Genomic DNA, 15,310 nt, shown 5'->3' on the forward strand with positions numbered 1-15,310 from the left:
TAATAAGACGGGAATTTCAAAACTTAACATTCACTGCTTGGTATGCAGGATATTCCTCTATTATCCATTACAACTGCAGTATCTTAGTGACCTACTTTTAGTTGAGATGGAGTTTATGCTGTGAGAATTTAACACCAAATGCTTTGAAATGTCTACTGAAAGGTCTGTAGCCCACGTTATTAATGTGCATGCCATCCAGGCATGTGATAAGCAATGATCTTTATATACTAATCTCAGAGTGATGCAAAATGTAAATGGACCTCCAGCCTTACAGCAAGCCGTACCTGCAGAGAATGACTCTGTTGCAAAGCACTGAATATTAAGAGCCTGTAGCATAACATGGAAGAGAATGCTTTTCTCTACCAGAATCAGTTCATTTGGGTGTTACTTGGTCCCTGCATGTCTTTCAACACCAGAAAACAATAGCCCGATTTCAAAATAAAAGCTAGGCCTCCGTACAAAGATGAACACATTAATCTGGGAGACGTACTATGACCCCTCTACCCATCCTAAAAATGTCCAGTTTGTACATTTATTTTTACTGTTCTCTGAACTCCTGATTTCTTTGCAGTTCAATGATACCAAGGACAGAAAAGTACTTTTCCAGAGACACTTTCTATGCCTCTGGTTGTGAGCTACGAAGCCTAGATTGGAGCGTGGGCAGCTTGCCTCAATAGTTGTTAAACTCCCTTACACAAATAATAATCTTTTATAGCATTTTCAAGTTTGGAAGAGCAAGAACTGGCAAGGGAACTGCACTCCCTACCTTCTGGTTCCTTTGAGATGTACGAGGTTTATTAATTATTTGTTAATAAATAACATAAAATAAAAATAAGCATTCAGTCTGCTATCATCACTACGAGGGAATTTCACTTTTCTGCCAACAGCTTCATCCTCCTCTCTCCAATCAATCCAGGCCTTAATTACTAAATAGAACAGATCCACCGTCACCACCCCAAACTTATAAATTCCAAGAAAAGTTACATTTCATTATGTCATATACCAAGTACATTCAATACAAATAACGACTGATTACTTCAAACAAAGGAGGACTGTTTGTTTGACATTGATCCATTCCTTGATGCTTCTTGTAGTGAATGCTGAGACAGGCTGGCACTAAATGTTTAGGGTTGTGGGGAGCAAGACCCAGATGATGATGACGATGATGATGATGATTTATATCCCACCCATCTGGCTGGGTTTCCCCAGCCACTCTGTGCGGCTTCCAACAAAATATTAAAAATACAATAAACAAGGCTGCCTTCAGATGTCTTCTAAAAGTCAAAACAAAACAAAAAATTTTCCTTCCAGTAGCACCTTAAAGACCAACTAAGTTAGTTCTTGGTATGAGCTTTCGTGTGCATGCACACTTCTTCAGATACACTGAAACAGAAGTTTCCAGACCCTTCTATATAGTGAGAAGGTGGGGAGGGGTATTACTCAGAAGGGTGGTGGGAATGGGTGATTGGCAGATAGCTGTGATGAGCCTGTTGACGACTCTTAACGACTGCAGTAGGTCTTACAGGAAAAAGCAAGGGGTGAGAAGGTGAAAAATGGCTTTGTCATGTGCTACTGGAAGGAAATTTTTTTTTTTGTTTTGACTATGGCAGACCAACACGGCTACCTATCTGTTCTAAAAGTCAGATAGTTGTTTATTTCCTTGACATCTGATGGGAGGGCATTCCACAGGGCAGGCACCACTACTGAGAAGGCCCTCTGCTGGTCCCCTGTAACTTCCCTTCTCGCAGTGAGGGAACCACCAGAAGACCCTTGGAGGTGGACCTCAGTGTCTGGGCTGAACAATGTGGGTGGAGATACTCCTTCAGATATATAGGACCAAAGCCGTTTAGGGCAGGGGTAGACAACCTAAGGCCCATGGGCCGGATGCGGCCCAATGCCTTCTCAATCCGGCCCACAGATGGTCCAGGAACCAGCGTATTTTTACATGAGTAGAATGTGTCCTTTTATTTAAAATGCATTTCTGGGTTATTTGTGGGGCCTGCCTGGTGTTTTTACATGAGTAGAATGTGTGCTTTTATTTAAAATGCATCTCTGGGTTATTTGTGGGGCATAGGAATTCGTTCATCTGTCCCCCCCCCCAAATACAGTCCAGCCCACCACATGGTCTGAGGGACGGTGGACCGGCCCACAGTTGAAAAAGGTTGCTGACCCCTGGTTTAGGGCCTTAAAGGTCAGCACCAACACTTTGAATTGTGCTCAGAAACATATTGGGAGGGAGGAAGTCAGCAGACTTCCCTTAAACAAAGGCAAAATGCTCTTGGTGGGTCCTCTTATAAGACAAGGAAAAAGTCACTCTCTCCCAGCCTAAGCTGCTCAAAGGTCAAAATAGGGAAGGGAAGAGCAAGTACCAGGACTTGAATTTTTTGAAGGAAGGGCAAGAGACAAATGTAGCGAATAAAGAAAAGCAGTATCTGTTGCATCAAAGAAACAAAGGGAGATTCATTTATTCACTTAAACATTGTGGGTTGCAGCCAATGCTCTGTGGGCAGAAGTCCATTTGCACAATGGGACTTTCCTTTCCACTCCTCCGTACCCCTCCCAAATCTGCTCTAGAAGGTCTGCTAATCCTCCAGAACTGATTTTGATGGCATGCAGGGAGCTACAGGGGAAAGGAGAAGAGGAAAAACTTCAATTCTGCAAGCAGAAATATATTGCACTAACAGAAAAGTATGGTTGGATAAAAATTAATTAATTTATGACATACCCCCTTACCTTCCTCAATAACATGTAACAACCACTCATTTTGCACACATATTGAATACAAAGCAAAATGCTCCAATATGCATAATAAATCAGGAAAAATAAGCAAAGACTTTAAGGGTGTTTTGAATACTGCTGAATCCAGCTACAATCTAACTCCCCAATGTATTCCTTGAGCTGCAGAAATGTGCTCAAACAAGCTGCAGACTTAGAAACAATGAATATGGTAACTAGGCTTAAAAATTGTCATGGTTTATTTGCTGTGCTGTATTGACTCAGGCTCTCATGTATAACACAGTATTATTTGCTCACTCTTCATTCACTGAATGATGTCAAAGCAAATTGAAGTTATATAAATATCATTAAGGTTGTACCACAAAACAAGACACAGAAAAGGAACAAAATATTCCATAAGACTACCTCATGTCGTACTAGAATGTTGCTGAAGGCATTGAGATGCTAGAGGTGTTATCTTTCAGATGATACAAACGGCCTCGGTCCAGTATACCTGAAGGAGCGTCTCCACCCCCATCATTCTGCCCGGACGCTGAGGTCCAGCGCCGAGGGCCTTCTGGCGGTTCCCTCATTGCGAGAAGCAAAGCTACAGGGAACCAGGCAGAGGGCCTTCTCGGTAGTGGCGCCCACCCTGTGGAACGCCCTTCCAGCAGATGTCAAAGCGATAAACAACTACCTGACATTCAGAAGACATCTTAAGGCAGCCCTGTTCAGGGAAGTTTTTAACGTGTGATATTTTACTGTATTTTTGGTTTTTATGGAAGCCGCCCAGAGTGGCTGGAGAGGCCCAGCCAGATGGGCGGGGTATAAATAATAAATTATTATTATTATTATTAGTAGTAGTAGTAGTAGTAGTAGTAGTATTCAGATGATACAAACCCAAACCCCTTATCAACCCCACCATAGAATCAAAGAAACAATCACAAAATCACATGAATTTATAATAAATGCAAATCCATTTCTCAGACTCAAGGCTACCACAGAAGTATCCCTCCTTAAAAACATTATGGCGCTATTTCATTTATGCCACATCTTTGGATATAGATTGATATTTATGTTTCTAAACTGAAGCCACTAAATACAGAATTCTACCAGGGACAAAGGTTTTGCTGAACTGTATTTGTACTTATGCTTAATTTGGTGCACTAAAAGTCTTGAGATAATTATATGGGTTTTGGAGGAAAGAAAATCCAGATTCATCCTATTTGAGTTCCACAGAAATATAGCCATGAATTTCCTTCCTTCTTTATACAAAGAACTTCCTCACAGAAAAGAAAAATTTCCCATACATCAATCATATAACTTAAAAGGTCTCTCTAGAATTGCTTTTCAAAAAAAAAAAAAAATACTGTATATATGATTTCCTTATAAGCACAGACCCATTTTATTGTTCCTTGTTTATTTCCCTCTCTGGGATGGGGTGTGTAAAAACAGTCTTGCAAAAAAGTGACTGATACTGAGCAACTATCTCAAGGAATTGTTAATATGGTAAAAATGACAAAAGCGTTTGCTGGTAATAGTCTATCAATCCACTCTACAATCACCTCCTACTGAACAGGTTAAGTAAAAGCAAACAACTGGTTTACTGTTCTGTTATTAAAATATTATAAAAACCCGCTGAATCAAAACAAAAGTCCCATCTAGTCTAGCATTCTGTTCTAACAATGGCCAACTAGATACCAATGGGAAGTCCAAAAGCAGGACATAAGTAAAATAGAATTATCCCACTCAAATACCCTGCACCTGGTACTCAGAGGCACCACACCATCATATGGGAAGTAATATCAAGTAATTGAGGCTAGTAGCTTCTGATATAAAATGTTAATATAATGAACAGTCAACACATATCTATTATACGAATTGTGTTATCATTTTTAATGGCTTCATAAAAATTATCAGGGTCTATCGTAGGAAAGCAATAGGAAAGCATGAAAGAAAACCCTGGCCTATATATTATATACCACGCAACCACCCTATTCAGGTATTATAAATGGATTTCTACATTTTGAACGCCGAGACCTCAAAAACAATTTTTGGAGAAGTCAGGACAGAAATGTAAGATGATATGACGATCGACACCGATGGTGAAAACAGCACATACATCACATTGGCTAGTTTATACACTAATTCATGTGAACGAGCTACACATTTCTTCTTGGGACTTGTCAACTAAGCACTGGTTTCTTTTAATAAATAGTATTATTATTATTATTATTATTATTATTATTATTATTAGGTTTCCCCAGCTACTCTGGGCAGCTTACAGCATATTTAAAAACATAATAAAACATAATAAAAACATCAGCATTAAAAAGCGTTTAGGACCTCAACATCCTTAACATTCTAATCCTCAAACTACTCCCCCCCCCAAAAAAAAAATCCAAATGTATTTAACACCACTTCACAGTAATTATTTTGAGTTCAGTGAACATAAAGACATAGCAGCATAAGGCTTTTAACTTCTGTGTATAGCAGACTGGCAACTTACCATGTGGGACTTTCACAGCTAAGGAAAATAGACATTGCAGATTTCACCAAAGGGCTGTTCCACACAGCACACCTGATTGCTCTGTGCTCACCAGCACTACATCACCGTTTCCTGAGAAAATATGCTGTGTGGATGGCATACCTTCACCTTAAATATAGCCATCTGACTGGACCAGAGCTCCCCACAACTATTTAAAAATACATGCATGCTGTTGTCCACACTTTTAAAAGTTTGCTACCAAAAGCAATTGGGTTTGTCATGTAAAGTGCAAAGCTGTTCAGAGTGGAAAGCCAGGATATGCATACAAAACTGACACTGCAACTCAACTGCAATAATTTCACAAATACTGCAAAAGCAGAAGAGCTGACAAAAGAATCTTAATTCTGCAGTGAGACATGAAAAACAGAAAGAGGAAAAGAAAGCACTGGACACTTTCTATTTACTAAAGCTTTAAACTTGTTTGTGCATCAGAGCTATTAGGTATCTGGTGTTCCACTTGTTTTGGTAGTGTAAACTTCTTAGAATATGCTTTCATCTCTCTCCGCCTCGGCAGAAGGCCATATCACTTCAAATTATCTTCTCTTTTGTTTATGCCTGCGAATTTTTGTACTCCATGCTATTGCTTAACTAGCTTATTTGAAGCATTTTTGTAACATATGGGTTTTACACCCCAATCCTCAAAGCGTAGTACCACTGAAAACCTCCTGTGGAATAAACGAAATATGCACAAGTGGAAGAACTTGAGGATCAGTGCTATAGCTTGTCTGGAAAATGGTCTACTGATATAACATTGTGTTGTACCATATGGTATTTCTGATTTGTGAAAAGGCAGACTATTTTAATTTCCAGCACAGTAAGTCCCTTAATCTGAGCAAACCCAAATATCCAGCTAGAATCCAAAACGTAATAAACAGAAGGATAATCAAAGCCAAGAAGGTGAAAGTATGCTTAATAAGATACTCTCCCAGATGAACACCTCAATCCTTGTAATTTAGTACTGCAGAGATATTTTAAAGCAGTTGAAGTATTTGGGTCAACAAGTCTATCAGTCCAACAGGCAAGGCTCATAGAACATGCAATATTCCTCCAAATAGCAGACAAGTCACTCACCATCTCAGTGCAATCTTGATTGGTGTAGTAAGACAGGATGTGAACAGGTCAGCTGGCAGGTCAGGGATCATCGGTAACAACTCACTGGCTTCACATGCTGCCAGTTGAATGCAATTTTTCATTGAAGGAGGCAAGGGCATCTGAGCCAGTGGATGGTTAGGGTTAATTGCAGCCACCTTCATAGGAAATTAAAACAAACAGCAGTTAAGTCTTCCTACTGATTAACTACCAGTATCTAGAAAATCTTCTGGAAACAAAACTAGTTAGGACACAAAGCTCAGAGAACCATTCAACTCATCAACAATTAAATTACTAATGATACTGGTGTAGATTGTAAAGCAGAAATGAATAGTTCTAGCCTATCCAAAGGGTAACTGCTTATCAAAAGGATGCCTTTCGACACTCTTTAGTCATGGCCCGGGTCATTCTTCTCAAAGGCACTACCTTAGTGGTTGCAGGAAGGTGGTTGCATAAGCTGCACAGCCTTAACTTCTGCCTATATCGGCCACACGGACAACTGAAAACCAAGATAGGGTTTAGGAATGAAGCCTAGGATACAAGCTGTTCATGTGCCTTAAGTGGTATGTTATTTAATATAATATTTTTGTATTCCACCTACACATCTTCAATGCCCAAGCTGGGTAATAGACAATAAATCATGAAGTTACAACAATACACAATAAAGCAGCATATTATAAATCACAAAATAAAATATAAATTCAGCATTAATTTTACTTTGCTTTTAACAGAAGGGTTTGGGTTTGTTTGTTTGTTTGTTTTTGCATATTTTGTTGTGGCAAAGGCCTAAAAAAAAAGAATTAAGAAAGCATTACGGGGAAAATGAGGAAAGCATTTAAAGATCAGTCAGTTGGATTGAATCCTTTGAACCCTCCATCCTCCATGGATGGAGACCAATCCATGTCGTCTCTACTTGTTTTTCCTTCATCACCCTGATATTTTTTTAAAAAACTCCAAGATCAATTTGTTTAATTTGAGACTATGATAATTTGATCCAATTTCCATTATAAAGACGTTGCTTGAGTACAAGTTTCTATAGGATGCTCAACAAAAGACTGGACCACCAAATTGGCCATTCAATGAACTACTGTAGATATCACCACTTCATTCATGAATAGTGTTATTATATCCTGAAGTAGCTCAACAGTATAAATATTAATTGGCTGAAAATTATTATGAAAGAAAAACTTCTCTGTCATCATTTGAAAATGCTTAGAAAGAAACCATACTGGAAACCAGTTTAACAGCCTTTCATGAAACTGTCTATATCTGATGCACAGTGTTTCTCCGAGAGAGTGAAAAAAAGAAGTTTCTGGTATCTCATGGGATTTCTGATGTTGAAATTCTGGCTGGAGGGAAGCAATTGTTCCAAATTACAAATGTGAGCTGAAATAGTGCTTCCAAACCTCCACAATGGAGATCAGAAATATTAATTAGCTAGGAAAGGTCTGTATAAACTAGCCCTTACTCATATTCATATGCAAATTAGAAATAAAAAGGAGAATTGCAAGAAGATAAAACATTATGCTTGAGGGAACAGGGCAGAAGGGAAAGAATCCTTTTGGGAAAATGAATACACAGAGAGAAAAAGAAATGAAAGGTCTTCTTTAACTGCTAAGATTGCATGTAGGCAGTTTGTATGGATCCTTTCTCAAAGCTCAATTTTAAAATGGGCCTTTGATGGTAACCAGCTTGGGGAAAAAAACACGTTTTTTCATAACACTCCACAGCAGTTGGTCACAGGAGAAATTTCAAAGCAAGTCCCTAACACTTCAGTAACCAGAAGAAGAGCCAACATAGTGAAACTACTCCAAAGCAGGAAATTGCTTCCCAAGCTCTGAATGACATCACTGGTATGAATTGAGAACGGTTCATTCCCTGTTTGCCATGAAAGCTGAGCCACAATGAGAGACAGAAATAACAGAAACGTCAAACAGCTTGCACATACTGATGTTCGAAACAGACTCTTATCCTAGTAACAGTGCTGTCATCGTCCAACCAACCAGATTTCACTACAATACAACAGTTACTGAGAACAAACAAAGCTAGGCAACGTGGCTATGCCTGCTTCCCAAAGGCCAAATGCTGCTAACATTTCTGAGCCCAAGGGCACACTGGGAATTTTGAGAGTCAGCTGTGGGCACCACCACCTCTGGTTGCTTCTCCTCACCCTTGATCAATGTCCCCGCCCCACAGACAGAGAGAAAACACATTAACATGACTGCATAACATGTTTTTGGTCTCATCATGTTTAAACAGTAAAGGTAGAGTAAGTACCAAAGTACATATTTTTCAGTATAAAACTATTTTGAAGAGCAAACTTCTAATTACCCCTATACATTTAAAGAAGTAAGCATCTTAAACCACTGCCTTTTCAGCAGTAGATATTACAAACCAGTGCAGTTACAGAAAAGTAAATATTAAACCTGCTAATTTAAAGGAGATAACTTCCAATAATGGCTCACTTTAAAAAATTAAGCATTTTTCTGCAATGTGCTTTTATATTACTGTTAGGGAAGTAACCCCAACCACACTTTGCTCGATCTTTACTTAAATAGTTCCTTAACCTGACTTTCAAACAGTAACAAGTAGTGCTGTTCCATACTAAGCTTGTAATACAAAGCAAACTCAATGAAAAGTGAGTTGTTCCTATGGTGAATAGTCCACATTTACAACTTTGCAAGGTTCCGAGGGAGATTAATGGTGGTAAGAGGATGCTGCTGAAACTGAAGAATGGGATTTGGGTGAGGTGGTAGCTAAATTGCATGTAGTGCTATGTCATGTAACCCACACTGCACTCCACAATGGAAGCATACCTTTATACAGTCTTAAGGCTGCTCACTGTACCATGTACCTCTTGAAGACAGCATCAGATTCTCTCACAGCTGATGCCATGGTTTCAGCCATGTGTTCACATGCGTACTACGTCAAAACTTGACAGTTCTGAAATCTCTGTTGAGGTTTTTGGTCATCAAGCCCATAAAAAGTTTATGCAATTCTATTTCCAGTGTCCTTAGTGGTCTTAACTAAATTCTTGGCAAGCTGCTGCTGATCCACCTTCCTCCTGTTCCTAAGCCTAGCTGACCTAGGTCAGTGGGCCTCCTTCGCATGACTAGCGCTGCCTCTACTTCAGCATGTTTCTCAAGGACAGTGCACTTCTCAGGTTCTTCTTGTTCATCTGTGATACCTAAAGATCCTGTAAGAAAGAGGATAATTAAATAATTAGAACCGAGGGTGCTTCAGAGATGATGGTAAGTTCTTCTCTGGCAGTCAGCATCCCAAAGATGACTTTAGATTGGGAATGGAGTAAGCTTACCTTGAGAGAGATCCCTAGAGAGAGTATGCTCCAAAGCAGGAATGGCTCTCTGTTCAAATCCAAAGGTGGAGGAAGGGGTTTGTCTGTCAAGGCCTGCTGGATGTCAAGTTTTGCTGAGTCAATGTTCTCCAATGTTGGTCTTATCTGACAGCATCCTAAGTGCCAACACATTGCAGGTAAGGTACTTCCAGTGGGTTGCCTTCTTGAACTCTCTTCCCGATACCAAGTCCAGCAAAATATGCTGATGTTCCTCCTGAGTCTGCTATGGCTCTCACTTTTCCTCTTCATACTTTTAAGATAGAAGAATGCTGAAGTCTTCATTCTGGAGCAACACTGTAGACCCTATTGGTGGTAGAGCCCTTTGATACACCATGGTGTTGTTTGATGGTTGCTCTTCTGATGGTATTATCTTCATCTCCTCAGAGATAGAGCTTGGACTAACCTTGTGCTGCAGACATGTTGTCACCCTATACGTGGTCAACCCAAGCAGCTTTGTCCACTTTGCATGGAAAAGCCAGGATCCAGAGGCACCTGGACTGCTTTTAACCGTACAAGCACAAGGCTTGGAGCTGTAAACGCTGAGGGACAGGAGTGCTTGGCAGTGTTGGTCTATGCAGAATTGGTAGCTCTCCTTGGTCAGAGAATCCAAGGGTGGGAAAATGGGTCTGCCTTGTCTGGCCAGAGGACAATGGTGCAGTGATGGGGCTTGACTGAAGGTTTCCTTTGCAGTTGTTCTAAAATTAGCCCTCTGACACTTGATTGGGAACAATGTTGTCACTCCATGAGGTGTAGCACAGAGTCACATATTTCTTGTCTATAGGTAAAGGTAAAGGTACCCCTGCCCGTAAGGGCCAGTCTTGCCAGACTCTGGGGTTGGTGCGCCCATCTCACTCAAGAGGCCAGGGGCCAGTGCTGTCCGGAGACACTTCCGGGTCACGTGGCCAGCGTGACATCGCTGCTCTGGCGAGCCAGAGCCGCACACGGAAACGCCGTTTACCTTCCCGCTGGTAAGCGGTCCCTATTTATCTACTTGCACCCAGGGGTGCTTTCGAACTGCTAGGTTGGCAGGCGCTGGGACTGAACGACGGGAGCGCACCCCGCCGCAGGGATTCGAACCGCCGACCTTTCGATCGGCAAGCCCTAGGCACTGAGGCTTTTACCCACAGCGCCACCTGCGTCCCTTTCTTGTCTATAGAAGACTGCTAATCACTGAAGAGCATCATCCTGGACCCAACTCCTGAGTGTTTGCTGTGGGTAGTGATTTCCTTCTTTCTCAGGGCATTCATTTTCTTCCTGCACTAGACAGCATTCTGATTGTATCCTTGCTAGCACATCTCATTGTAGAGCCAGATGAGCACAGTATCCTTCCTATACCAAGGAACCAGTTCCTCTAGGACATGTGGAAATGGCCACTACCACCTTCTCTTCTATCCAAGATTTTGCTCTTAGCTTCTGGGAGGCCATCTGTTGTTGAGAATCCAAGGGTGTAAGGCAGTGTTTCCCAACCTTGGGTCTCCAGCTGTTTTTGGACTACAACTCCCATCATCCCTAGCTAGCAAGACCAGTGGTCAGGAATGATGGGAACTGTAGTCCAAAAACAGCTGGAGACCCAAGGTTGGGGAACACTGGTGTAAGGGACTGGGTTTCTTCATCCATCGTGGAGAGTGTCTGCAACTCATGGTATTTACAAGCCATAGCTGAGATTCACTGATGTGTCCTTGGGGTTCCCTTGAGTGTGTGTAAAACAACAAAAACAAAAAACCCCTACCAGTGGCATAGAAACACTGTTTGAGAAAACCAGAAACAAATGAAAGCTCACCCCAACATCAGATGAGGGGTTGTCAGATAACAGACATCCCTGCACCAAGTGAATTGTTCTCTAAGTTCTTGAACAAAAGATGCTAATTATCCTTAAGTTGCAAAGTGTAATCAACAGGGTATGAAGGGTGGGGGGAGGTGTCAGGCTTTGGTGCAATATTCTTACCCTGCTAGGATTTCATGGTGCTACTTTCAGAAGTACAAATGTTTTAAACCTTAGTAATTTTAAATGTTTTAATGACTGCATTGTTAATTACCCCCCACCCCAAAAGCTATTGCTTCATTTCCCTCTAAGCAGCTTTTAATAAAAGTACTTTTGGCTAACTATCATTATGCACGGTTCCATTGTGCACTGCTGCTTTCTTATTCATCCTTTTATAGATGCTAGCTGGACAGAGGTATTTACACCACAATATGAAACTGTCTGCCTTGCGGGAAAGAACTTGTCATGGAGAAGTGGAGCAGGGAAAAGCAACTGTTGTTAGGCAGAGTTCGGAGTAAAGTCTTCTTCAGGCAAAGCACTACAGAGAGCAGCTTCATCTTGGGAGTGGTTAAGCTTTCCATTCATTTCTTCCTTGCAAATCTGCAGCTCGGCGAGCAACTTGAGTGCAATGGCTGAACACGCCACACAGTTTACATATAATGATAAGCCACAGATAAAAGAAGCCAGAAATTGTAGGCCAACAATAAACCATGACTTATTATCATTGTTTGTTTGTGCTTAACAAACCATAGTTAAACAGCTAGGCGTGAGTTAGAAAATCAAAACAAACCATGGTATAATAACCCTGGCTGAGTACTACATACGAGCCAGGCCATTATTGTTCTGATCAATCTGAAGGTGAATAATTTGAAATAGAAGACACATAATAGGGCTGATTTGTAACAAGTGTATGCACTTATTACACATTAACCAAGATCCTATTATTAGATTAGATAAATTTATTGTCATTGTCCGTATATACACAGTATACACAACAACGAAAATCAAACACCCGAGACCGGATTCACATACACATTCGCACGTATCTCCAACACTCTCATCCTATTCAGACATAATCTATTAGAACATAACATAATCCAGAATATAACATAACCTATTAGAAGCATAGCATAACCTAAAACCTATCTCATTCCTTACTACTCACTGCTTGCTATTTCTTACAACTGACCCTGAGATCATTATTTAGTGCAATCAGAGCTCTTGGATAGAAACTATTCAGAAGGCGTGTGGTTCGTGTTTTCATTGTCCTGTATCTTCTGCCCGAAGGCAACAGTTCAAAGAGGTTGTGAGCAGGATGGGTGGGATCTCTCAGGATATTGTGTGACTTCTTCAAGCTGCGAGACGTGAAGATCTCATCCAGGGTTGGTAGTTGGAGCCCAATAACATTCTGGGCAATTTTAATTATTCTCTGTAAAGCTTTTTTATCCATTTCAGAGCTGCTCCCATACCACGATAATATACTATAGGTTAAGACACTCTCAATGGTACTGTGATAATAGGACAGAAGTAGGTGCTGAGATAGATTCAATCCCCTGAGCATTCTCAGGAAATACAACCTCCCCTGCACCTTCCTCACAACCATATTAATATTTGCAGTCCATGAGAGGTCCTCAGAGATGTAAATGCCCAGGTATTTAAAACTACCAACCCTCTCCACCTCCTCGCCATTTATGTGCAATGGTAAAAATACACTTTTCTTTCTCCTAAAATCAATTATGAGTTCTTTGGTTTTTTTGGTGTTAAGCATAAGATTATTTTCTTTACACCATTGAATTAACCCCTGTACTTCTTTCCTATAAGCAGCCTCATCATTCTCACTAATGAGCCCCACCACTGTTGTATCATCCGCAAATTCAAGTGAAAGTAATTATAAAAATTGGGACACACATCCATTTATCTGTGAGCAAATTAGTATCCCCCATCATAATGTAAAGAGCCAATACTGTGCAATTCTAGCACTATTTGACCCTTGAATCAAGGGAGTCCTGATTCTTGAGGGTTTTTTTCACACTCACCCAAGCAACAAGCAATAGATATCATGCAGAGCAAAAGTTTTGCTCAGTAGATGAGTTAACACACAAAATGAAGTTGAAAGCACATGCCATAAATACTGTAGTGACAACTGCTGGATTATGCTACTAACAACATCAATACACGAAGGAACTTCTAGAAAGCACATAGCAATCCTAGCTGAAAAGTAGCCTATATGAAACCTGCTCACATGCCTGGCAGGGGCAAAATACCGCTCTGTAAGAGAGCACCACTTTTATAAAGGCAACTCTCATGTTACAAAATCAACACATTACCTACCCCCACTAAAAGGAGTGGCACTTCTAGGTTAATTTTGTTATAGTAAAAGTCATTGCTATTTGTAAATATGAAGCTACCACCTGATGAGTTTTTAGCAGTTCAGAATCTGGAATCAGCCAGGTAGCTGTGGCATATGAACTGAGAGGGAAAGGCTTTCTGATGAAACAAAATCAGCTGAGTAGCTCTGGGCTAAGATGAGGGAATAGTATTGCCAGCTTTCCAGGACAAGTGTTGACTTTGACTGGGCAGCCTTCCATTGGATAGAACAATCTTCATTCTGAATATATAAAGACCAGAAATAATCTGGAGGGAGTTATATGCTTAAAGCACAGAAGCTAGCAGGACTTACGTACATTTAGATTTATTTAGACTGTGCATAGGATTGGAATTAAAAGCTATTTAAATACTCTTGGCTACTGCGCCTCAATTTTGCTGCTTCTCTAGTCTTTTTACTTTGCAGACTGCAGCAATTCCCCTTGCTAATCAGCTGACTGCCTGGCAGCTAATCAGTAGATCAGTAACACAACACACATCTGATAATCTCATTCATTACAAGTGACAAGTAGCAGAGATGTGAATGGGTCAGTGATCTAGCATACACAGCTTCACTCTATGGTTAGGGTCAGGAGTTGTTATTATTATTACTTTTTTTGCAAAGGACTCTTGCACAGAGAACATTAATGCTGGCTGTTTCTTAGGATTTGGGGTGTTTAAAGTTTAAATATTGTGTCTATTACTACTGTACGCAATTCTCTGCTTGAGGAGGAGATTCTCATAGAAAGCAGGTTAAACTTCTATTAAATGTGTTCAGTTTCATGCTGAGTTTGACTGGATCGGGTTGTTTCAGGCAGGGTCCCCATTTCACACATGATGTTTCCCACATAGGCAAGCACTGGTATTGCAAAACCAACATACATTAGTGTACAATATGCTCCGTGAAGGTCATACATGTGTATTCTGATGAGGAAAGTGCACTACATTTGGAAAATGCATTTTTCCTAGTGCATATTTAGCAAAACAGATACATGCGCGTTCTTCACACAGGTGTATGCCAGGCACGGGGAACATTTTTCTATGGAGGGCCACTGACTAATGAGAAAAGGTAATGGGTGACTCTGAGCTGAAGAAGGGTGGCATAGGCTTCGCTCTATGCCTGCCAGGCAGTTGGAGCTACAACTACTCGACAAGCACAGGGGCTCCTCGATATGAGAAAAATCTATTTGCCTAGGGACAAACCAGACTCAAACAATGCTTCTTTATTTTTCCCCCGGTATAAAAAACAAAAACAAAAAAAAAGTAGACACCTGAGACTCCAAACCTATTAATGAACATGGTTTTCATTGGTGTACGAAACTGAGCATGTTTTTTCCTACACCAGTATATTGTATTGGCCCAAATAAGACGCATCCGCAAATACGCTACACCTTTAAAATTCAGGGCTTATTTGTGGGTGCAGTCCGCCTCCCGGCTGAACGGGGCGGGGGGCAGGAACCCACATCTTGACACTACC

At 40.7% G+C, this 15,310-nt stretch overlaps 1 protein-coding gene across 2 annotated transcripts in view; it reads right to left on the bottom strand.

The window, feature by feature from the left end:
* The window catches only part of RPTOR (regulatory associated protein of MTOR complex 1), a 311,493-nt gene that overhangs the window by 179,956 nt on the left and 116,227 nt on the right, over positions 1 to 15,310 (bottom strand). For both annotated transcript variants that reach the window (XM_083727385.1, XM_083727384.1), the window contains exon 6: positions 6,335 to 6,510. In XM_083727385.1, the coding sequence (XP_083583511.1) occupies positions 6,335 to 6,510 (176 nt within the window). The remainder of the gene's footprint in view (positions 1 to 6,334; positions 6,511 to 15,310) is intronic.

The sequence above is a fragment of the Podarcis gaigeae genome (assembly GCF_964106915.1).
Source record: "Podarcis gaigeae genome assembly, chromosome: 2".
Lineage (NCBI taxonomy): Eukaryota > Metazoa > Chordata > Lepidosauria > Squamata > Lacertidae > Podarcis > Podarcis gaigeae.